The sequence below is a fragment of the Vigna umbellata genome, chromosome 1, assembly GCF_029865625.1.
Source record: "Vigna umbellata cultivar VRB3 chromosome 1, Vumbellata_1.0, whole genome shotgun sequence".
NCBI lineage: Eukaryota > Viridiplantae > Streptophyta > Magnoliopsida > Fabales > Fabaceae > Vigna > Vigna umbellata.
The window spans coordinates 42,097,392-42,121,944 of NC_142165.1; the positions used below are offsets into that span (position 1 = coordinate 42,097,392).

Sequence of the window (24,553 nt, forward strand, 5' to 3'; positions counted from 1 at the left end):
TTATTCAATTTAATTTCTTCAACTTAATCAATCATAAATTTAATTTTTACCTAAATTTTGTTAAATTTATTTAAAATTTTAAACATATATTTTAGTTAACGTGGAAACGCAAGTATGATCAAAATATATTTAAAACATTAAATAAATTTAATAAAATTTAGTTTAAAAAAATATCTTAAAAATATATTTAACATTTCTAAATCCTATACAAATTAGAAATGGACACGTGGATAGAACCTCTAAGTCCGTGTTTTAAAACGATAAATTAAGTTTGGTCTGTCAATAAATAATGTTTTTCTGCTTGTATTTTTTTTCTTAAAAAACTCGAGGGTATAGAAACGCTTTAGTAGATATAAATAATAATAATAATGAAAAATTTATAAGCTCAAAAACACTTAATTATTTTTCCTTTTTTATTAAGATAATATCTGCAAAACCAAAATATACCAAATTAGTTGGTTAGATTGTGACCTTTTTTTTCTTCTAAAACTTGGTTTTGGAGTTTACGTAACACTCTACAAAATAGGCTGGTAAAGTATGTAAATTTAACGTATTGGACTTGCAAATTGTCTATAATTATATAATTTTAAAAATAGGGTTCATTATTTATCAACGTAAGAATTAGTTATTTGGATATTTAAATATACTAGATCCTTTTGCAAGTTAATTATAATGTCTAATAAAGCAAATTATTTATAAAATGTATTGATATAGTGTTTTGAATTAATTCTTCGAGTGATATTATAAGCCATCATTATTCATTCGATGTGTTATTCTATGTATTATCTATTTTATAGTGTAAAATTCTGTCGATTTTGTTCTTACAATATATAAAATAATTAAGCATGATAAGAATATATAAGTTTATTGTCAAGATCTAAAGAGAATTAGAGTTCAACTCCACTCGAGAACTTAAAAGACCAATTATTTGTCTTGATATTATCAAGGTTAATCACACTCATCCAAAATATTGTTTACTTTGAAATATAAAATTTTGTCACGATTTTATTATAAAAAAAACATCTCAATAAAGAAAAATAAACATTTAAGTTACATTTGGATTCAATTCTTAAACAATATGATATATGTTATTTAGTTTTATGATATAAGATAAGACGAAGTTTAGATTGCATTCAAAGTAAAAACATATGAATGAAAAAGGTTTGATGAATTTTAGGAACTTGTTGGATGATTCTAGACGTAAGATTCAAAGGTTTAAGATTGAAATTATTAAATACGTGTTCCGTAAATCGTTTGAGTAACTTCGTATAAATATCTGAGGTTTTATACGAATCCAAACTCTAAGAAAATCTTATTTTTGTCAATACCATATACCATTTTCCATGAGAGATATGGTTATGTATGTTGAAAGTTAAACCTAAAACTTTTTAAAGGACAAAGGAATGATACACCTAAATAATCAAAGTCTTTAAAATTACTGTTTGGAAGTTTGTTTAAAATTAATTTAACAAGTTTTGTATAAATAAAAAGACATATGACAATTGCAGGTACTTGTCGAACAAATATTCAAATTAATAAAAACATTGTCTGAGAAATCTCATTAAATATTTCATAAATTTTTATTATTTTTCTAGATTTATGATTTAAATTTTTTTAATTTTTCTATAAATTTAAATATTTTGAATTAAAAAAATTATCTTATTTTGAAATGTTATTTTATTTTTATTTAAATATTTTTTCTTTTATTTTTTTATCAATAGCGTAACCATCGTTACTTTTGTCTTTTCATTTTGGATTAATCGCTATAATGTGGATTATAAAAATCAAAACAAATAATATTTAAATAAAGATTTAATTAAAATTAGTTGTAGATAAAACTTCATTAATTAAATATTTGATAGGCGATATATTGCAAGGAAATGAATTATTTAATTACAAAATTTAATCAGAAATTTAGTACTGTTAAACATGACTAGTCTTTAAGTGAGTTGACTTGAAAACTTAGTTGTTGAAGTGCGTTACGTGCGAAGAGGGAAGCGAGACAGAAGAACCCGTCCAAGGGTCCAGGAGAGAACAACGAATACGACGCATAATCTTCAAAGTAGCATCGTGGAATCGAAGCTATGTTCGGAGCGCACATTACAATTTAAAAAGCCCCTTGCGAATATCGTTGCAGTTGTAATCTGCGGCATTGAGGAACCCCAAATTGCGAACCAAAAGCGATGAGGCTCTTGAAGGTTGCCACATGCAGTCTCAATCAATGGGCGATGGACTTCGATTGCAACGCAAACCTAATCAAGGAGTCCATTGCCAAGGCCAAGGAAGCCGGCGCCTCCGTTAGGCTCGGTCCCGAACTCGAGATTCCTGGTTATGGCTGCGAAGACCACTTCCTAGAACTCGACACAGTTAACCATTCGTATGTCTCTTTGTTTTTTTTCTCTTTGTGTGTGTTTCGCGTAGGTTCATGGTAGGTGTTTTGCATTCTAAGGAAACTGTGAATTGGCTTTGTTGCTTGCAGATGGGAGTGTCTGAAAGATTTGTTGCTTGGAGATTGGACTGATGGCATTCTGTGTAGCTTCGGCATGCCGGTTATCATAGGTCAGGAGCGCTACAACTGTCAGGTTTTCTGTTTGAATCGGAAGATTCTTATGATACGACCGAAGCTGTGTCTTGCAAATGATGGCAATTATAGAGAACTGAGATGGTTCACGGCCTGGAAGCGAAGGGATCAGCTTGTGGATTTTCAGTTGCCCCTTGAAATTTCTCAGGCTTTAGGCCAGAAATCGGTTCCATTCGGTTATGGGTTCATGAAGTTTCAAGACACGTAAGTTGTAAATGTGTTTTACTTTATTTAGTTTGAATTTAATATCCGTGCACTCTACTTTATATTTTTTTTAAAGGTGGTTGTTTAAAAGTCTACATTGGTCTGGTGAAACTGTAAAATCCCTTTTCATTGTCATTGTATACACTATTTACTCATTTAGTTTTCTGTTTCAATGTTAGTGTTACATAGAAGTTGTGTCACCAATATGGTGTGAGATAGTTGATATATAATTTTATTTCTTAAACATGGGTTCAGGGATTTGATCCTCAATCTCATAGGTATAAAAAACACGTAGGAAGAGGTTAATCCCTTAAATTAGTTTCTATGCCTGGAGAAATTAATCTTTGTCTCTTGAATGAGAGATACCATGGGTTCACCTAAAAAAGTTTTTTCCTTTCCACTTCCAGTAAAATCACATATATGTTCCTAAGTTATGCTAAATTGTTGGTTAATGATAAGTCCTTGTCTCTTGACTGAGAGATAACATGGGTTCACCTAAAAAAGTTTTGACCTTTCCACTTCCAGTAAAATTACATGTATTTTCCTAAGTTATGGTAAATCGTTGGTTAATGATAAGTCCTGAAATTAAATAAATCATAGGTTTTATTTATATTGTGAGTACTTAGCAGACTATTACCGGATACGGTTTATCCTCGTGTTTTACGGCTGACATACCCATCACTGTTGCATTCATGCACTGGTTAGTTGATTTATTTACCTTTCTATTTTTATGCATCTAAGAATTATTTGTGTGTTGCGTTTGCATGCATTTGATTTGTTTATTGAGTGGTTGCAAGTTTTAGTCAGATTTATCAATTGCTAAATATGAATCTTTTTCCCATTCTTAGAGCTATAGCTGCTGAAGTTTGTGAAGAGCTTTATACTTCAGATCCTCCTCATTCTGAGCTTGCATTGAACGGGGTTGAAGTGATTATGAATGCAAGTGGAAGTCACCACCAACTCAGAAAGCTTGACTATCGTGTTCATGCTCTTATAGGTGCCACTCATACTCGTGGAGGGGTTTACATGTATAGTAACCAACAAGGCTGTGATGGAAGTCGCCTTTACTATGGTAGAAAAACCTTTTGTCTTGATAGAATGATATTTGAACTTTTCACATTTGTGCCCATTGCATATTCTGGAAGTCCGTTGAGGACATTTTAACTTCCATTTAGCTTTTTCAGATTTCATTTATGTTGTTTTTTGTTGTTGTTGTTTCATTTGTCTACAATTTGCCGTCTTTGCAACAGATGGCTGTGCATGTGTTGTGGTTAATGGAGATGTTGTCGCTCAGGGTTCTCAATTTTCTTTGAAGGATGTTGAGGTTGTGGTTGCTCAGATAGATCTAGATGTGGTATGTATTGCATTATATTCCATATATCAATTTACACAATCATTAAGACTATCAATAACTGATGTTGGATTTGATTCTTTTAGTCATTTTGTCCATTGGTAGGTTGTGAGCCTTCGAGGATCTTTAAGTAGCTTCCAAGAGCAAGCAAGTTATAAAACGAAGGTTCCTTCAGTGGAAGTACCTTACAGTCTCTGTCTTCCTTTTAACCTTAAAATATGCCTTTCTCTTCCACTTAAGGTTAGTTTATTTTCATTTGGTAGCAAATTTGAAGATAGTCAAAATTTATGACATCTTGGATTCTTATTTCACCACATTACTGCTGCAATCACTCAGGCATCCAAGCTGCTAAGTTGATTATGATTTATTCATTATAGATAAAGTACCACACTCCTGAGGAGGAAATAGCATTTGGACCTGGTTGCTGGTTATGGGACTACTTAAGAAGAAGTGGAGCATCTGGTTTTCTGCTTCCACTTTCTGGTGGAGCAGACAGTTCCTCAGTTGCTGCAATTGTTGGATGCATGTGCCAGTTGGTTGTGAAAGGTAAGTTCAAGTGCAATGAGAAGTGTGGTTAGATTCATGTGTACTTTCTATTTCAGATACTTGTGACAGTATTTAGAATTAACACTATTCCATTTATGATCCTGCTTTAAAAATAGAAATGCTTAAAGTGTGATCACTAATCTAGCTTATGATAAGCATGAACTGTGTAAAGATCTAAGGGACGGATTGAGAGGTAATATATATTTGATTGACAACTGAACTAGCTGAAAAAGCAGAGATGAGTATTCATAGTTCCATCAAATATGGTGGACCATAATAAGTTTGAGAAAGACAAATGCCTCCCGTTTATTTTTCATTTTCACATTTTCATGTGGCAAAGGTGGAATAGACAATGACATTTGTAGTTTGTATATGAGTGGCTCATGGGTATTTGCCTGCAGAAATTGCAAATGGGGATGAGCAAGTTAAAGCTGATGCAATACGAATTGGAAACTATAAGGATGGCCAGTATCCTATAGACAGCAGAGAATTTGCTAAAAGAATATTCTATACTGTGTTTATGGGATCTGAAAACAGGTAAGTGATAAATTTCCATCCCGGTCTTATTGTTATTTAGCTGTATCTCCATAAGTTTCTATATGCTACATTCCATTGATATTCCATCCACATTTGTATAAGAGGAGTCACACACACACACACACAAGAAAGCTGCACTGATGCGTTGTTGTTGAGAGTATTGTGTTCTTGGTCATATGTAATTCCTAAAAATGATGTTATTCCTATGGCTCCATACACTCCAAATTATTGCGACCCATATACAATGCCAAACTTTATCATGTGCATTACTCAACCCTTGTTGGTTGTCTACCTTAGGTATTAGGCTAATGAAAAACGCATTACTTCCTATCGGCCACTTCCCACAACAATGAAAACAATTTACAGATTTTACAACATCATCTTTAATAGTATCCCAAAACCGCTTTATAAAATTGAAATTAAAACCATCGGTCCAGGACTTTTACGACTATCACTATTAATAATGCATTATCTTCCTTATTAATTATAGGAAAAACTATATTGTCCAGCCTAACTTCCCTTTCTAAAACCACTGTCTTTAAATTTGGAATGTTGCTTTCTGTAATCCTGTATACCTGATCTAATGCTAGTATTTATTAAATCCCATGTGCTCTCTTGTGAGAAAGAAAGATGGTATTTGGAACTACTAGCAATCACAATAGTAGTTACACTATTGTGCAGTGTAAAACATAAATACTGGAAGACTAAAGCCCTTGAGTACTGGCTTTCGTTTTTCACTTTGCCTGTACTGAGAAATCATTTCATTGCATGAACCAGCTTATATCACTCAGATGTGATGGATGACTAAAATTTATTCTGTTTCAGTTCAGAAATGACAAAGTCCCGAGCTAAGGTGCTGGCTGATGAAATAGGTTCATGGCATCTTGATGTTAGCATTGATGTCGTTGTGTCTGCATTTTTGTCGTTATTCCAGACACTTACAGGAAAACGACCACAGTACAAGGTAAATGAAGCATGAACGAGTTCTCTCAATCATAAACGACCACTGCTAGAACTTGTAATCTATGAGGTTGTCACTCTACGTTATGTTTGTCCAGAAAAGCATGTTCATATTTCTAATGTATCTCCAGATCAGGATGCCAGGGTATTAAAGTATTTGCGTAACATCTTTGTGGGGAATCTCACTTTTCTATTAAAGATTGAAACATTTTATATAATTTTTGTTTCTATTTTATGGAAGTCTCATTTTTTTTATGATTTTGTTTCTACAGGTTGATGGTGGATCCAATATTGAGAATTTAAGCTTGCAGAACATTCAGGCTCGAATCAGAATGGTGCTAGCTTTCATGTTAGCGTCACTCTTGCCTTGGGTTCATGGCAAACCTGGATTTTACCTTGTCTTGGGGAGCTCTAATGTGGATGAAGGGTTACGTGGTTACTTGACCAAGGTCTATTTAGCTTTGGATTAAACCTTTCTTTATTAGAGATAGTTTGGTTGAAGAAAATGTCTCTCTTCTATTTTTCTTTACCCTAATTACAAAATTTAATTTTATTTTTTTTACTTTTTTTCCTAATTACATAGATCTATACAAAAAAATTATAATAACACTTGAATCTTTGAAAACAGGGGACTGAGTTGATTTTGTCTTTATTCATAAAATATTTTCTTAACATAGACCCTTCGTGTCTCAATTTTTTCCCCACTTTCTATTATCTGTGGTTCGTTTCACCATTTTGATCACAACTTATATCTTTTTACAGTATGATTGCAGCTCAGCAGATATAAATCCTATTGGTAGTATAAGTAAGCAGGACCTTAGGGCATTCCTGCGATGGGCTGCCATCCACCTTGGTTACCCATCTTTGAAAGATATTGAAGCAGCTCCACCCACAGCCGAACTAGAGCCTCAACGTTCTGATTACAGTCAGGTAGTATTCTGTTTTGTCACACCATTTAAGACTAATCTGGAATCTCACTTTGATTTTGACTGTGTTGCTTAATTGCAAGTGCATATACATGTAGTATACCTTTTTTGGTATATGTGTATCCATACGTATCAATTTTGCTTAAAGTGGACCAGAGGGTAACAATAACAATACAAAATTCGATTTTTTTGTTTTTTTGCACGAGAGTGAGTCATTATTGTCAACAATACGCCTGACAGGTCAAAAGACAATTTAATTGCAGCAACCTCAGATCATAATGATGCTGTGCAAATATTTTGACTTTATATAAGTTGGCTGTTAGATTTTTCATCTTTAAGAAAGTTGGCTGTGCAAATATTTTGACTTATTATGATTTAATCTTATCTCTAGTCGATTTGAACTCTTCACCACACTCTCTCAAGACATCTCAAGTGTGAGACTGGAGAAAAACCCGATAGTAGGTGACACAAGACCCAACAAACTTGACTGGAATAATCTCTAAATAATTCTAATACCATCTTAAGAAAATATAATTTAAATTAAACTCAACCTTTTAAAACAGATTTATAAGGTAAAGTTTAAATTCACTCATGATTTGATATTATCTCCAGTACATATAGGTTTTTCAGCAATTTGTGTGTACACCATAATTGTGTTGTAGACCCTCATAATGCAAAAGAAACAATATAAATTCCAGTGTCCAACTCTTGATCTAATCACAAATGAAAATCTGTGTTAAGCCTGTATAAAAGAAAGGAAGAAAATATAGAAATTAACTGATATTTTGGAAATACAATAATGTACAACCTAGAATTGGACCTACAAGGCAGAGTACTTGAGTAAAGCCTTAAATTAGTTCTTGAGTTTGTACGAGCTGGGCATTTTAGTCCCTGAAACTTTACAAACCTTTTACAAGTTCCTAAATTTGCCAAATTTTGTCCTTTCTGGTGGAAAATGACTACGAAATAAGGGGGAAGATGTCTAAAATGAATTGTTTTTTACAAAGTCATTTACTAATAGAGGGTTTTGAATATTTCAAGGACTAAAATGCCCAACTCATACAATCTCAAGGAATAACTTTGACGGTTTATTTTTAATACTTAGAAAAGCGAATGGGGGTAATATGTAAACGAGGATATGGCTGCTTTTCTGGTCAGGCACAAGATCTTCTGTTCATTTCTCTTGTAATCAGTAAATGGTTTTTCTGCTATTATCTGTAATTTTTAATTAAAAAAAAATTGGTGGAGTTTTTTTTTCAAAATATTGGCGAAATTAACGTAAGGAAATGTTAAAGCCTCAAAACAGGGCAAGAGAAAGTCTTGGGTATTTGACTTCAGCAGTGCTCTATTAGTTTTTGCTTGTATTTGAATCTTTTGATGTACTTGTTTTTATCTATATGCATTAGTAAATTGTTTATGGTCAACTTTTAAACATATGTACTCAGATACTTCATTCTTTGTTGAACAGCTTGATGAAGTTGATATGGGAATGACTTACGAGGAACTATCAGTTTATGGAAGACTACGGAAAATTTTCCGTTGTGGTCCAGTTTCCATGTTCCAGGTTTATCTCATGCTTCTCCTTTCTGTCCTAATTAAGTCTTTAACCTTTCACATTTTTTTCTGTCATATGATAGTGGTTGAACAGAATAGGACAAACGGGTGGTAGTAGGATGCTTAACCATCCTGTAATGTAAATACCTGTTGGGAATAACAGAGCCAAGAAAAGTTAAACCCTACTAGTTGTAGACCTAGAGCTAATTTCACAAGTCATTTGATAGTGCAAGGAGTTTCGTTATTCTACAAGGCCAACCTAAACTATTTTGTGATCGCAAACTTTTTGACTTGGATATGTTCCTTTGGAGGGGAAGACACTAACTTTTGTTGTCATACCTTAAACTGTACTTGAATCAAAATGTAATGCGGGATCTTGTCTTTAAACGACCTAACATAAACACTGATTTCACTAAACTCAGACGATTTTTTGATGTGAACTTTTATTTGCAAAAACTTCCAGGAAACGAATAAAATCGAAGTAGTCGATAATCTAATAGACTCTTCCAAACAGGGAAATTGTTTCTCTCGAAGGACAGTGTAGTTAATATCAGCTTTTGATGAGTCCAGCTCTTTGGTAGCCTTTTTACAAATTTCATGTGGTTGTAGTAATTAAAAAGAATCTCTGTCTATAACCAAAGGTCAAAGCATAGCATGGTTTGCTACTTTGCTTTAGGAGGGCAAATAATGAAAAACCAAAACAATGCACGATATTTAAGTTAAAGAATTACCAGAAGAAATCTATTCCATGTATCTCAGTCCTTCTTGACTGATTTCTAAACTACCACGTTTTCAAAACCTTAACCAGAAAGAATAATTACTGTACTTGTTATTGTGAACTCAAGTGAAATAAAGTTTTGGCATCCAAAGCTAGCAGTCTGAGTGAATTTTGCAGTTTATATTTTGTCTAATTTTACTTGCCAATCATAACTTGTTTTGTAATTTACTGTGGTAGAATCTATGCTACAGATGGGGTGCAAAATTGACTCCATCACAAGTAGCTGAAAAAGTAAAATACTTCTTCAAGTATTATTCTATCAATCGACACAAAATGACTGTCTTGACACCTTCCTACCATGCTGAGGTATGTAGTTGTTATCACTTCAAATCAGGATAGCTCTCCGGTGTTCCCATTATTTTGGCTTATTCTTACATCTTTTGTTGGCTAATGAAAGTTAATCTTTCAATCAACTTGCAGAGTTATTCACCAGAGGATAATAGGTTTGATCTTCGCCAGTTTCTCTACAATGCAAGATGGCCATATCAATTTAGGAAAATTGATGAACTTGTGAGTGAATTGGATGTTAAAGATGTTAAAGATTATGCAGCCAATGACACAATGGCAGCTACATCACATGGTGTTAGTGGGATGGGAGTCGCTGCAGCTGGTTCTGGAAATCCTAAAGCTGGATTCTAATCATATTCAACCCCTCCCCCTAATGAAATAAATATATAAGTTATAGATTTCCACAAGGAGGATTGGGGAAATTCATTTTACATTTCCAATTTAGCTTTATTGTGTTAGTGTAAAATTATTTTTAATTAGTAACCATGTTCCCTCACCGAATAGAGGAAAATAATGATTAATGAGAAGAAGATTTATTTAAGTGTGGTGTGGCGTAAAAAACAAACTGTAATTATTAAAAAAAAATGAAGGGATGATGATCACATTCTTATAAATTGAAGGCATCATGTCGTTAACGCAAAAAAAATAAATCAATTAATAAATAAAAATAAAAACGCACTTTGAGTTTTTTTTTTTAGAGTTTTACGACCTAAATAGCAAGTAGCGGTCAATGTTGATAAACAAAATTGTGATTTCTATCTGTAATGTAACCCAATAAAGTCTAAGGTCAATATCCGAGTTGTTTATACTAAAAAATTTAAGATGAAATATGTGATTAAGTTATCCACATGTCTCTGCTGAAGAATTCTACTTTGGGTATTTCATGTTTAAGAACTTTTAACAAACATTCTTGTAATTTTATAAGTTCTTGACTAAACCCTAAGAAAAGAGTTATTTTTTTATTATTTTCGTAAGTATTGCTATAAGATGCTAATTTCTAGTTTCTTTGTCTTCAATTCTATCATTAAAATAAATGTTTTCTCATAAGTATTTATTTCTAAATCCCTAAGTCGCCTGTGAAAGAGAGGTAACATATTGGGACACAAATTGTGAAATTGTGGTAAAACACAACAAACACAAACAAGATCTAGAGAAGTAAATTTTGATGTATATAAAAATGTAAAATTTGTCCCTCATTTCTCTCAAAAACATTAGTCGATTAATTTTATAACTATAAATCCTTTGCTTCTACTATTGAATCTCATTATGGACTCCACGGAACATAGACTGATAACAAGTTTGATGTGCAAGTAAAACTGACGTCCAATTTCATTACATGGCTGTTGGTTGATCCACTTTTTGGTTCTAGGCAGAATCAAACACGCATTAATATATTTGACAAAATCTATTTATTGTCTTGTAAAATAATCGACAACGACGTATTAATAGAGTTACAGTACACATACAAAAAGCACTGGAAAGCGCTGGAAGAGAAGTACTAGACACCAAATCTAAATTTTCATTTTCTGACCCTACTCTATTATAGTCCCTTTGTCCATGCTCGAGGAAAAGGTTCAATGACAAATTGAAGAACCAACAGTCGCTATTTTCCATAAAATGTCATCAATAATATTTTTAAAATATTACCTGCGTTAATTAAGAATTATTAAAATTATTAAGATTACTTCAAACCAAAAACTAAGTGTGAGCACTAGAACCCTTTGTTGTAAAAAGCGCGACACAGGTACGGGGAGGGAGGAACGTAACAAAAGCAAACACAAAGACCCAACAGAAATGAAGCATACTGATACAGCTGAAAAAGATTGGTCGTAAAAACTAGTTAAAAAAAGGAAAATACAAGTAATTTCACAAGTATCTTATCATCGCCACCAAAAAAGCAAGCGCAGGGGAATTTCTTAATTCCCAGCTTTAATAAAAATTAACAGACTCCGACTAATCTATTGTTTCTCATCACATCTAAAGCATAATAAACACCTCTAGAGCTCGTCGTGAGAGTCGTCCTCGTCCTCGCCTGATGCATCACCACCTGGGGCTCCTCCTGATCTCTGATAGACAGCACTGATGATTGGGTTGCAAACGGCTTCCACCTCCTTAAGCTTCTCCTCATATTCTTCTTTCTCCACACTCTGGTTGTCATCAAGCCATTCCAATGCTTCCTTCACTGCACTCTCTATTTTCTCCTTTTCATCTGACTCCAACTTGTCAGCAAGCTTGTCCTTGTCGCTGATCTGATTTTTCATGTTGTAGACGTAGGTTTCAAGACTGTTACGAGCATCAATCCTCTCTTTCACCTTTTTGTCTTCCTCCGCAAACTCCTCCGCCTCACGGACCATTCTCTCGATTTCCTCCTGGCTCAGACGTCCCTTTTCATTTGTAATCGTGATCTTCTCTGATTTTCCAGTGCCTTTGTCTTCTGCTTTCACATTCAGGATGCCATTTGCGTCAACTTCAAAGGTCACTTCAATTTGAGGGGTACCCCTTTTCAATTACCACATAACATACCAGTCAGTTACACATATCAATTGAAGCACTATCTTTAGAGCACACCATCATCGTGAAAGCACGAAACTAACCTCGGAGCTGGAGGAATTCCTGACAGATCAAATTTCCCAAGCAGACGGCAGTCCTTTGTGAGACTCCTCTCACCTTCGAAAACCTATGTATTAAGAAAAGGAATTGAATTATTAAAGTAAGTTATACAGACATGCATTTTGGATTCAGAAAAAACCGAGCATCGTTCACTTTAATGCAGTCAAACAAGGGAATCATACCTGAATGGAGACAGTGGTCTGCTGGTCCTGGTAGGTGGTAAACACCTGAGATTTCTTTGTAGGGATAACAGTGTTTCTGGGAATCAACTTTGTCATCACTCCACCAACAGTTTCAATTCCAAGGGTGAGGGGAGCCACATCCAGGAGAAGGATATCTGAATCCACAGTGCCAAAAAAAAATTAGAGAATGTAATGCTAAGCAACCTACTTGTAGTATAAATAATTTTTTATGACTTCTGGACAAGTAATGAAAAAGTACAAGTACAGACTATGTTACCTTTGGTTTCTTCACCGCCCTCTCCGCTCAAAATGCTTCCTTGCACTGCAGCACCATAGGCAACTGCTTCATCAGGGTTGACACCCTTGTTTGGCTCCTTTCCGTCAAAGTAGTCCTTCAAAAGCTGTTGAACCTTCGGAATCCTTGTGCTTCCACCGACGAGAACAATCTCATCGATCTGATTCTTCTGTAATCCAGCATCTTCCATAGCCTTCTTCACTGGTCCCATTGTCTTCCGGAACAAGTCATTGTTCAACTCCTCAAACCGAGCTCGGGTGAGTGGCTCAGAGAAGTCAACACCATCAAAAAGTGATTCAATTTCCACGCGGACTTGGTGCTGGCTACTGAGAGCTCTCTTCGCACGCTCTGCCTCTCTCCTGAGCTTGCCAAGTGCTCTGTTGTCCTTGCTAATATCCTTTCCGTGCTTCTTCTTGATCAATTTAATGAAGTACTCCATTATTCTCTGATCAAAGTCCTCACCTGGTAAGGGGAAGTAGACACAGCAGGCGATAACATCAGACGAAAACTTCGTGGAAATCAAAGGAAACCACCTTCATGGAAACAATCATCTTTCTTCCAAATAATAATTTCATCATATCAAGACTTGGTAACAAAATTACCTCCAAGATGAGTATCTCCATTTGTTGCAAGAACCTCAAAAACACCATTATCAATTGTCAAGATACTGACATCAAATGTCCCGCCTCCAAGATCAAAGACTAGAATGTTCTTCTCGCCACCTTTCTTGTCCAATCCATAAGCAATGGCAGCAGCAGTGGGTTCGTTAATAATTCTAGCAACATTGAGACCAGCGATGACACCAGCGTCCTTGGTGGCCTGCCTCTGAGCATCATTGAAGTAAGCTGTGTATTTGACAGAACAAAGGTCATAAATTATAATAAAAACAAAAACAGGATGAACTGAAAACAATCAATATTACGAGAATGATATCGTGAGTCGTTTCAATTACCTGGGACAGTGACCACGGCATCATTAATTCTCTTCCCAAGGAATGCCTCCGCGGTTTCCTTCATCTTAGTCAGAATCATGGCACTGATTTCCTCAGGGCTGAACACCTTAGTCTCACCATCCTTGATTTTTACCTGTATGTAAGGTTTTCCATCCTTGTTGACAATTTTGTAAGGAACGAGCTTCATGTCTTTTTGAACTTCCTTATCTTCAAACCTGAAAAATGATAAGAGTCAGATGCCTTTGTTCTCATCAAATTTTATAGACCTGAATCAAAAGCTTGAGAATGTCTTACTTTCTTCCAATAAGTCTCTTAACATCGAAGATGGTCCTTTCGGGGTTGACAGCTGCCTGATTCTTGGCAGCCTCCCCGATGAGTCTCTCACTGTCAGTGAAGGCAACCCACGATGGAGTGATACGGTTACCTTGGTCATTGGCTATGATTTCAACATGGCCATTCTTATAAACACCAACACATGAATAGGTCGTTCCCAGATCGATCCCAATGACCGTCCCCAACTTGGTAGCTTCCTCCTTTGCAATGGAAATTGCAAATAGACATCCTATGTAGGAATTTCTCAATGTTAGTTACAACACCGAAACTCATTGTCATAACATGCCCGTTAAACAGAGTCAAATTTAGCAAAATAAACTAATCCATTCACAAAGGAAACTATCTACGAAGGAAACTACATGATGTTGTCGTATTCAAATCGAAAATACAAAAAAAAATACGAAAACGCCAACACCTTGAAAATACACAAGACACCAAATTCGTAAGCAACGCTGCAGAACAAAAAGTGTTCCCATGGAGACTACTAATCACTTGGCTTAACAATAAAAATCCTTATCAACAAACTAAAAAATAACACTATGGCAACTATAGCTAATAACTTTTAACCAAACTTTCAGATGCAGATAAAGGCATATTACACTACTCACAGTGACTTCTCAACATATAACATCACTTAAATGCAAAGCTTCAGAATCAATCGAAAGAAAGAACTTACAAAATCACAAACAACTATTGTCTAAGATCTCACTACACTCACTGATCTGATCTGACGGTAAGTAACAGTTAACACAGCAAATCATGCAAAACAAATCCAAAAATATGTAAACAAAGCGAGATCTGATTGCATTGCTTTCACTTCCGCATTGAAACAAAAAAGAACTGAAAAGCTAAAAAAATAAAATAAAACAATCAGATCTATAATTAGGTCACGAAAAATACCTAAGGATATAATGGCAAGAACAATCAGAGAACGGCTTGCCAAGCCAGCCATTGCTGTCTCTCACGGTCACTCTTCTTCTCTCTTTCTCTTCTGAAGAAAATTAACGATTTCAATTGGATTTGCAGAGTCGAAATTGAAAGTAAAATGGCACGAGGACAAGGAGCCTTTTATGTAGTGTGATGAAGGAAGACTCAAGCTAAGCCTGGTCTTTTCCTGAACCTAACTAAAGCTTGACGCTAAAACATGTCATAGATGATGACGTGGACCAATGACGATTCACGAATTGGTTGCTCCAGCCAATAGCATTCGTTATGGTGTTGGGAACATGTCTGCCGTTGATCTTGATGACTTCAACTTACTTTACAAGGTCAACCTTCTCCATACTCGTTAATTCTAGTATGTTCTTCTATGTTCTATAATAGTATTTTTTTTAAAATTAAAAAGCCATCGCATATCAAATTATACATATTTTTTAAAAATTAAAAACGTATTACATATCAAATTATACATACTATTAAAATTAATTTGTGACTGCTATAATGATAGTAATGAGATTCTATGAAATATGAAAGAGAAAATAATATAAATATTATGTGAGCGTTTAAATGGTAATTTTATGGGGATTCAGTAAAATAATATAATAAAAAGGTATATTATTAATCTTTTTGTTGGTCACAGTACATCACAAGTCTTATAAAATTTAAAAAATTATACATGTATTGATTATATAATTAATTTTTTTCTATTGTTTGCATAAACTTCTCCTTGAGAATGATGTTTATGTTGAATTAAAATAAATTCTTATAAATAAAATATTCACAAAGAAAAATGTCAAAATGATGAACATGTAAATGTCAAATATAAAATTAAAGTATTAAGTTCTTTGATATAATCCACTTTAAATTTTGAAGTAATTAATCACTCTGGAAAATATTTGAAGTAAGAAGTTATTAACAAATTATATAGAGAGAGAACATCACACCTTTATCAGAATTGAAAATAAAGGCAATTGTATTTTATCACTTAGAAAATTTATTTAAAATAAAAACTCAAATAAATAATATGAAGTCAACACAAAAGTTTAAAAATGAAAAAAATCTATAAGGAAAATAACAAGATTATTGAATAATTACTTTTGTTTCATTCTGAATTTTATTCTTTTAATGTTTTGAAAGTTTAACATTTAAAATATAATAATATTAAAAATTATAAAAATAAAAAATTTATTATAGAAATACAACTAATTTATTTTATCAACTTATAAAAATACTTTGAAAAACAATTTATTTAACATGTTAGGTGTTTTTATTTTACAAAATAAAATTTTAGAAAATTTAAAGACAAATTAAAAAGTACCAAAAAGAATAACATGCTAAATCAAATGGGATAAAATAGGAGACAAAATTATAAAAAAAAAAGGTAAAAGGACATTTAAAAGACTATACTACACTCAAGAAATGCAATGTTGATTAATAAAAGACCATTAATGATATCAAGTTAAGATTTCCATAATACATTAATTTTTAAAATCAAGAGTATCAGCAAATAATTCTGTATTTAAGTTTTAAAACAATATGATTTGCACATTTAAACTACTTTTTTTCTTTCTTTTGCACGTAACATTTGTGCATGTTTTTTATTGTTCTGTGTTTTTTTTTTCTTTACTCGTGTTTGAGTTCCAAACTTAAACACAATATTGAAATGTGATTCAAGACAAAAATTGAACATTTGATATTAATGTTTAAAGTTAATCCATCAAACCACAGGTAAACTTGTATTAGTATTCCATTAAAGTTTGTTAATTTAGAAACAACTTCTTCGAACATGATATAGGAACATTACTTTATTATTTTTATAAGAATGTGCTAAAAAGTAAAATTTAAAAATAAGGAAAATAAACTAAAAAAACAACACCTGTCCCAAATCCAAAAATAATTAAACATTGTTAAATATAATTGTAACGATGATAAATTTGAAATTTACAACTAAATGACATCTAAAAGATCATGTGAACTTTATCATAGATATTTTCAAGTGTTGAACGAAAATAAAAATAAAAATAAAAAATAAAAGTGAAGAATAATAGAATTTCAAAAGTTTATAAATTTAGTTAGTGCTCAAAATTATCCTCATGCTTATATCACTCTTTTTGGGTTAACTTCAATTCATGTTATTCTGTTCTTTCTCATGTTATGATGAGAAGACATGCATGTTTTTTTTTTTCTATTTCTCTTAGTATTGTCTTCTAAACCTATATATAAATTATTAATCTCTTCTATTCTTCTATGTTAAAGTGATTTGTTTGTTTCATTTCACATGTTAAATTCGAATTTTTTTTCCGTTATTACATGGGTTGTTTCACAAATTTTTAAATTTAATTTTCAAACGAAGCAACCAGAAAATTACTATTTTTTCATTGAAAATAAATTGAAACAATTTCATTTGTTTTTTTTTATTAACAATTTGTATATAATTATATTCTACTAGTTGGTTTAAAGGTTAGAATCAATTTAAAAATATTGGAAATTTTTTAAATAGTTATGGAACGACAAATTCAAGAAGTGAATTTAAAAAAACATAATACACATTCATAGAAACAAAATTTCAATGTTCATTCTCTAATTCATCCATTGAATTTAAAATAAAAAAAAAAAGAATTATAACGAAGAACCTTATCTTAATGGTTATTACTCAGTCATCCACTACAAATCTACCAAATGTTTCTAAATGAGCATTTCATTGCAATTCATCAAACATACTCAAATCATCATTTTCAATATATACGGACTTTGAATTATCTCATAATCTGGTTATTTCATTTCATAAAAATGTCCAATATTTATTTATTAAACAGTTTACAATGATGAGTTTGAAATTCATAATCATAGACAAGACTTTAGGATTATATAAGTGAAATTTTCCTAGGAGTGCTGTCTATGTTAAGTGATATTCTTTACTTATTTTTGTATAATATTTATTAAATTTTAGATCATAATATCTTATACAATATATTGTACAAATAAGAAAATGCCTTTTAAACAATATATGAAGTTGTAATTTGAACGAAAATTTCATAACTTAAATAAAGGGATTTCTAATTATTAATATCATAAATTTCAAATTTTCACCAAACTATCATTTTCAAACTTAAAAATTTAATCATAATTCAAGAATAAGAGAAACAAATAATTAATAACGACCTTTTTCAAATAAAAAAGTTGTATTAAAATAAAATAAAAAAAATTTGTCAATCTAATATGCCAACTACAAGCATTTGAACGACACTAATTCACTATTTGAACCATTAAAACAAGTAAATTTAAAAAAATATCCTGAAACAGAAAAAATCAAGTCATATCTCATAAAATTAAAGACAAAAATTCTCCAACTCAAACAATTTAATAAAATTATAAATTACATCCAGTGAAAAAAATTAACAAAAAAACTCAAACTATTTTTCTTTTATAAAAAGATAGTAACACATAAAAATGAAAAAATTAACAAAAAATTCAAACTATTTTTCTTTTATAAAATGTCTCCAGTTTATATAAATTATAAAATAAATAATCTATATATAAAAAAATAATAATATATATTTAATTTGATCAAATAAACTATCATTCTCGTAATCCCGACAACATGTCAAAGCGCGTAATAAAGAATCGACCCATATCTTGCATCATATGCCACTGATTTAAACCTGGAGACCGTACACACGCGCGGGAAGTATCGCGTGATACAGTTGAAAATCCAGATCATGGAGGCATTTCAAAATAGAGCCGTTGATGAGGAGATCGTAGAGTCCAGATCAACCCTATTTGAATCAGCGGTTGATATTGCCTCACATCTCTCAAAGTGTGTCGTACAGCGAATATAAAAAAGCAAGTATTGAACACCCAAAAAACTTAAAACATTGGCGTCTCTGCTTTTTCCCACACTCTGCTAGGGTTTCAGAGTCGCCGCGCTCCTTCCCTCACTCTCCCCTTTCAACCAGCCCCAACTCATTCATCTCACTCTCCATCGCCGATTCAACTCGCCAACTCGTTGTAGGTCAGTTATCCCGTCTTCCATTTTCTCTTACTCGTTTATTCCCAATTGAAGCTTTCTGTTTTTTTAATCACTGTTGATCCAGGGTAATAGTTTTTTTTGTGCTTTCCCTTCATTAGTAGGCATATTTAGGTTTTCCTTTGTTTTGCTTCAATCAGAACTAGTTCTTTGATTTCTTTGTTAGTATTGTATTCTGTCTGGGTTTTATTTGAACTGGTTTTTATTTAAATAGGGATTCTTGTTGCACTGTTTATTTTCACTGTTAGGGAAACGTGGGAAATAAATGTGAGGCTATTATCTTTTTGCATTTTCAATCTGTTGGATCTTCTGAAAATGGTATTTTTATGTGTCAATGTGTTTTCTGAACTAGTAATGTTTAGTTCTCCATTTTTTGAAATAGTGAGGATTAGGTTTGTAACCTTTTACTGGGGTTGTTTCTTATTGTTTACATTATTATTGTTGAGCTTTTTATATGTGGTGACATAGGGTTTATATGATAGTTTGATCAATTTCTTATCAGTAGAGAAGTTTGGAATGAGACTATGAGATTATAAGATTATACATTAGGTGTGGAATTTTGTCTGTATTCTGGTCACATGTTTATAGCCAAAGCTCATTATAGTTCCTATTTTTTTAATGTTTATTTATCTCTATGAACTCCCTTTATATTTTGTAGCAAACTGTATTGCTTTTCCTTTTCTGATGACAGTACTGTATTTTTAAAAATATTTTTTTTTCACATGGTTGATTCATCTTTTATATTGATACTGTCTTTTTTATTATTCTTTTGCATTTCTTCTCTGTGCTACACCCTTGACAATGAGTACTGAATTCGAAACATTTGTATATTGTTATCCAGTGAAAGTTATATTTTTTATTCCTGACAGTTTTGGTGGGCAATTTTTTCCTGTATTTAATCCTTTATTCACTTTTGATCTCCAGATGGCCATGGAGGTAACTCAGATCCTTTTAAATGCGCAAGCTGTTGACGGTGCATTAAGGAAACAAGCAGAGGAAAACTTGAAACAGTTTCAGGAACAAAACCTTCCAAGTTTCTTGTTTTCTCTTGCTGGGGAATTGGCAAATGATGACAAACCTGCAGAGAGTCGGAAGCTAGCAGGTTTAATTCTCAAGAATGCTCTGGATGCTAAAGAGCAACACAGGAAAATAGAATTTGTGCAAAGATGGTTGGCACTGGACCCAACTTTGAAAGCCCAGATTAAGGCATTCTTGTTGAGGACACTTTCTTCTCCTTCTCTTGATGCTCGATCAACTGCTTCACAAGTTATTGCTAAGGTTGCTGGCATTGAGCTGCCTCATAAACAGTGGCCAGAATTGATAGGATCCCTTTTGTCTAATGTTCACCAGCTTCCTGCACCTACAAGGCAGGCAACTCTTGAGACCCTTGGGTACATTTGTGAAGAAGTTTCCCCAGACGTAGTAGACCAGGAACATGTAAATAAGATACTCACTGCGGTTGTTCAAGGAATGAATTCAACGGAAGAAAACAATGATGTCAGGCTTGCTGCCATAAAAGCATTGTATAATGCTTTGGGTTTTGCTCAGGCAAATTTTTCTAATGATATGGAGCGGGATTACATCATGAGAATTGTTTGTGAGGCCACCCAATCACCTGAATTGAAGATTAGACGAGCAGCGTTTGAGTGCTTGGTAGCCATTTCTTCAACATACTATGAGAAGTTGGCTCATTACATCCAAGATATCTTCAATATCACTGCCAAGGCTGTGAAGGAAGATGAAGAGCCAGTTGCACTCCAGGCAATTGAGTTTTGGAGTTCAATATGTGATGAAGAAATTGACATATTAGAAGAATATGGAGGTGATTTTAGTGGGGATTCAGATGTTCCCTGCTTTTATTTTATTAAACAGGCACTTTCATTTTTGGTCCCCATGTTACTGGAGACACTTTTGAAGCAAGAAGAAGATCAAGATCAGGATGAAGGAGCGTGGAACATTGCTATGGCTGGAGGTACATGCCTGGGATTGGTTGCACGGACAGTGGGCGATGATATTGTAGCTCTGGTCATGCCGTTTATTGAAGAGAATATAACCAAACAGGATTGGAGGCAAAGGGAAGCTGCAACTTATGCCTTTGGCTCAATTTTAGAAGGTCCATCGCCCGATAAACTTGTGCCGCTGGTGAATATGGCTTTGAATTTCATGCTCTCTGCATTGGTGAAAGATCCAAATAACCATGTGAAAGACACAACTGCGTGGACTCTTGGACGGATGTTTGAATTTTTGCATGGATCGGCACTGGATACTCCCATTATCACTCCGGCTAACTGCCAACAGATCATCACTGTGCTGGTTCAGAGTATGAAAGATGTTCCAAATGTTGCTGAGAAGGCTTGTGGTGCTCTTTACTTTCTTGCCCAAGGCTATGAGGATGCTGGATCTTCATCCTCTCCGTTGACCCCTTTCTTTCAAGAAATCGTTCAAGCTCTTCTCAATGTAACTCACAGAGAGGATGCTGGAGAATCTCGCCTGAGAACAGCAGCCTATGAAGCCTTAAATGAAGTGGTGAGGTGTTCTAATGATGAAACAGCTCCTATGGTAGTTCAACTTGTCCCTGTCATAATGTTGGAGCTCCATCAGACTCTTGAGAATCAGGTGTCATCTGATGAGAGGCAGAATGAGTTACAAGGACTTCTATGTGGTTGCTTGCAGGTTATTATACAGAAGTTGGGATCTTCTGAACCAACGAAATATCATTTCATGCAGTATGCTGATCAAATAATGGGTTTGTTTTTGAGAGTTTTTGCTTCACGAAGTGCTACAGCTCATGAGGAGGCCATGCTTGCCATTGGAGCTTTGGCCTATGCAACTGGAGCTGATTTTGCAAAATACATGACAGAATTTTACAAGTATTTGGAGATGGGTCTCCAAAATTTTGAAGACTACCAGGTTTGTGCTATCACTGTGGGTGTGGTTGGTGATGTGTGCAGAGCCTTGGAGGAGAAAATACTGCCTTATTGTGATGGGATAATGACCCAACTTCTTAAGGATTTGTCCAGCAATCAGTTGCATAGGTCTGTTAAGCCTCCTATTTTTTCATGTTTTGGAGACATTGCCCTGGCAATTGGAGAAAACTTTGAGAAGTACCTGATATATGCAATGCCTATGCTTCAAAGTGCTGCTGAGCTCTCTGCTCATACAGCGGGTGCTGACGACGATATGACAGAATACACAAATTCTTTGAGAAATGGAATCCTAGAAGCATACTCAGGGATCTTCCAAGGGTTTAAAGGTTCGCCAAAGACCCAGCTTCTGTTGCCTTATGCTCCTCATGTACTGCAATTCTTGGATAGTTTGTACATGGAGAAGGACATGTAAGTAAATTTCTGTATATTCTATTCTATTACCATTGTGAATTTTGCTTCTTGTCCATGTATTGTTTGTTATTTATTTATTTATTGGTGCTTCTTGTCTTCTCAGGGATGATGTTGTGACGAAGACAGCAATTGGTGTGCTTGGAGATTTAGCTGATACTTTGGGTAATAGTGCTGGCCACTTGATTCAGCAGTCTGTGTCTAGCAAAGACTTCCTCAAAGAGTGTTTATCATCTGATGATCATTTGATTAAGGAATCTGCCGAATGGGCCAAGTTGGCAATTAGTCGAGCAATTTCATTTTGAGGATATTGCTAAGGCTTCTAGTTCTTCTTGCATACATCTGCATTTGTTGCGTGGGGGTCTCAACTGCATACCATGAGTCGGGTCATCACCATTTTTGGGCACAGGTGTTCGGTCCTATGGCTGTCTGCATTGCATGTCAGCAACATGGAGTCTGCGTTTTCATTTTTATTTTTTAAATTTATTGTTCTGCATTGCTGTGGAGGAAGTCGGTGGGTGATGACCAATCTTTCTGCTACCTTGGCAGAGAAGATGCGGTTTTTACGTACAGGAGAAGAAACAGGTTGAAATGAGGGAGGAGCAAGAAAAGAGATAGATATCTGCCAATACCGTCAATATTGGAGTTGCATGAGTTATTGAATGTTTTGGAGTCTATGGTGGTCTAGATATTATGTCCTTTACTTTTTATCTTTTCCTTTTTCTTTTATTGGCTGTAGAGTTGAAACAATCATCTTAGTCCATCCATGTGTTTGGGATAGATAATGCAACATATCTTAGCGGTTCCTTAAAATTATTCAAATAATTTTTTGTCACCCGCATCAAAGTTTTGATTCTCAAGTTTTTTACATTTATATGAATAATGTCGCAGCATCCCATCTACAACTAAACGTGTCATTGGCCTGAGATCATAGGTTCTTTGCTCTACATATATGCATGGTTTCTTATGTCAGTGAGAGTTATTAACAAATCTTATGGGACTAGGAGCATATGTCCTTATTGTCAAGGCCTGAATCTTATAGTGGTGGGCATTCATTCTGACGTTTGAATGGTCATTACATGATTAAAATTGTATCCAAAGCAAATTGGTTATTTGTGTTCACAAGGTTCTATCAAGAGGGTTCACACGCCATCGAGCAATTTGAAGTTCTGATTTAGTATTGTAACGTGCTTCAAGACACAATGAGCGTGTATAGTTTTGAATATGAAAAATTAATTGTCCTTATACTTGTTTTAATTGTAGTAGGTGATATTTGATTAGCCGATGGTATAAACAAATCTGTATTGTCATTGCAATGAAAATAAAATTATGTTTAAGCTGACTTGTGAAAGTTTTATTTGATTAAAAAATAGGAACAATTAAATTCTAACTGTTTATAGATTATAGGCTGTCTTAGTTTTGTCCCTATTTTCCTATTGCACAAACACCTAACCAACATTTTAATCATTAGCCATAATTGTTTGAATCTTCTATGGAAAGACAAAAGTAACTTGGATATTTTATTTTGGATGAATTTACAAGAATTCAATTCAATAATTAAAATTTCATTTTTGTGTTTTTGTTAATAGAAGTAATTAGGTGTTTCAGGGGCAAATATTACAATTTTGTACAGCTAATAAATATAAGGTAATAGTTATATTCACAAACAAACAGACAGATATGAAAAAAAAAAAATAGGTCTCGACACGTAACTAGCTATGATTAAGCTTTAGTGTGTCTTTTTCTCTGACGCAAACCCTTATCTCAAGAAAGAAAATAAGTGGTGTATTATTTTGTACTACAGTTTTCTAAAATAAAATTAATGATTGAGTCTTTATTCAAAATTAGTACTTATTACTTGCATATGATAATTACTTGTGCTAACTGAATGACACTAAAAAATTTCCTAAACATTTTAAGGATATGTTTATTGTATTGGTTCTACAAGACGCAATATACTTGTTAAATCGAGTTAAAAGAAAAATACTGATATTATATATAATGTAATTTCACTTTATTAATTTATAAACTAACTTTTTATCACTATAATACTAGATTAATAAACTAATAATCAAACTTTAAACATGAATTTAATTCTGATGATAAAACAATTGTCATTGAGTTAGAAGAATACTTTATGTTACATTTTTTAAAA

At 33.5% G+C, this 24,553-nt stretch overlaps 3 protein-coding genes across 3 annotated transcripts; 2 read left to right on the forward strand and 1 right to left on the reverse strand.

The window, feature by feature from the left end:
- Window positions 1-1,965: 1,965 nt before the first annotated feature.
- On the forward strand, window positions 1,966-10,266 carry LOC124824231 (carbon-nitrogen hydrolase family protein). The gene is made up of 13 exons (XM_088103177.1): window positions 1,966-2,377; window positions 2,480-2,785; window positions 3,634-3,857; window positions 4,036-4,139; window positions 4,242-4,376; window positions 4,514-4,682; window positions 5,084-5,219; window positions 6,045-6,183; window positions 6,452-6,628; window positions 6,942-7,109; window positions 8,574-8,669; window positions 9,615-9,743; window positions 9,858-10,266. Exons 1-13 carry the CDS (start codon window positions 2,184-2,186, stop codon window positions 10,074-10,076), a joined length of 2,196 nt encoding a protein of 731 aa, XP_087959303.1. The 5' UTR covers window positions 1,966-2,183; the 3' UTR covers window positions 10,077-10,266.
- A 1,267-nt stretch (window positions 10,267-11,533) lies between these two features.
- On the reverse strand, window positions 11,534-15,201 carry LOC124824230 (luminal-binding protein 4). The gene is made up of 8 exons (XM_047296643.2): window positions 14,998-15,201; window positions 14,059-14,326; window positions 13,765-13,979; window positions 13,415-13,657; window positions 12,795-13,274; window positions 12,518-12,672; window positions 12,320-12,402; window positions 11,534-12,224 (listed from the first exon to the last, which is right to left on the reverse strand). The coding sequence occupies exons 1-8, from the start codon at window positions 15,047-15,049 to the stop codon at window positions 11,723-11,725; spliced, it is 1,998 nt and encodes a 665-aa protein (XP_047152599.2). The 5' UTR covers window positions 15,050-15,201; the 3' UTR covers window positions 11,534-11,722.
- Window positions 15,202-18,891: 3,690 nt separating this feature from the next.
- LOC124824229 (importin subunit beta-1-like) lies at window positions 18,892-23,233 on the forward strand. The gene is made up of 3 exons (XM_047296641.2): window positions 18,892-19,048; window positions 19,988-22,398; window positions 22,505-23,233. The coding sequence occupies exons 2-3, from the start codon at window positions 19,988-19,990 to the stop codon at window positions 22,701-22,703; spliced, it is 2,610 nt and encodes an 869-aa protein (XP_047152597.1). The 5' UTR covers window positions 18,892-19,048; the 3' UTR covers window positions 22,704-23,233.
- Window positions 23,234-24,553: the final 1,320 nt, after the last annotated feature.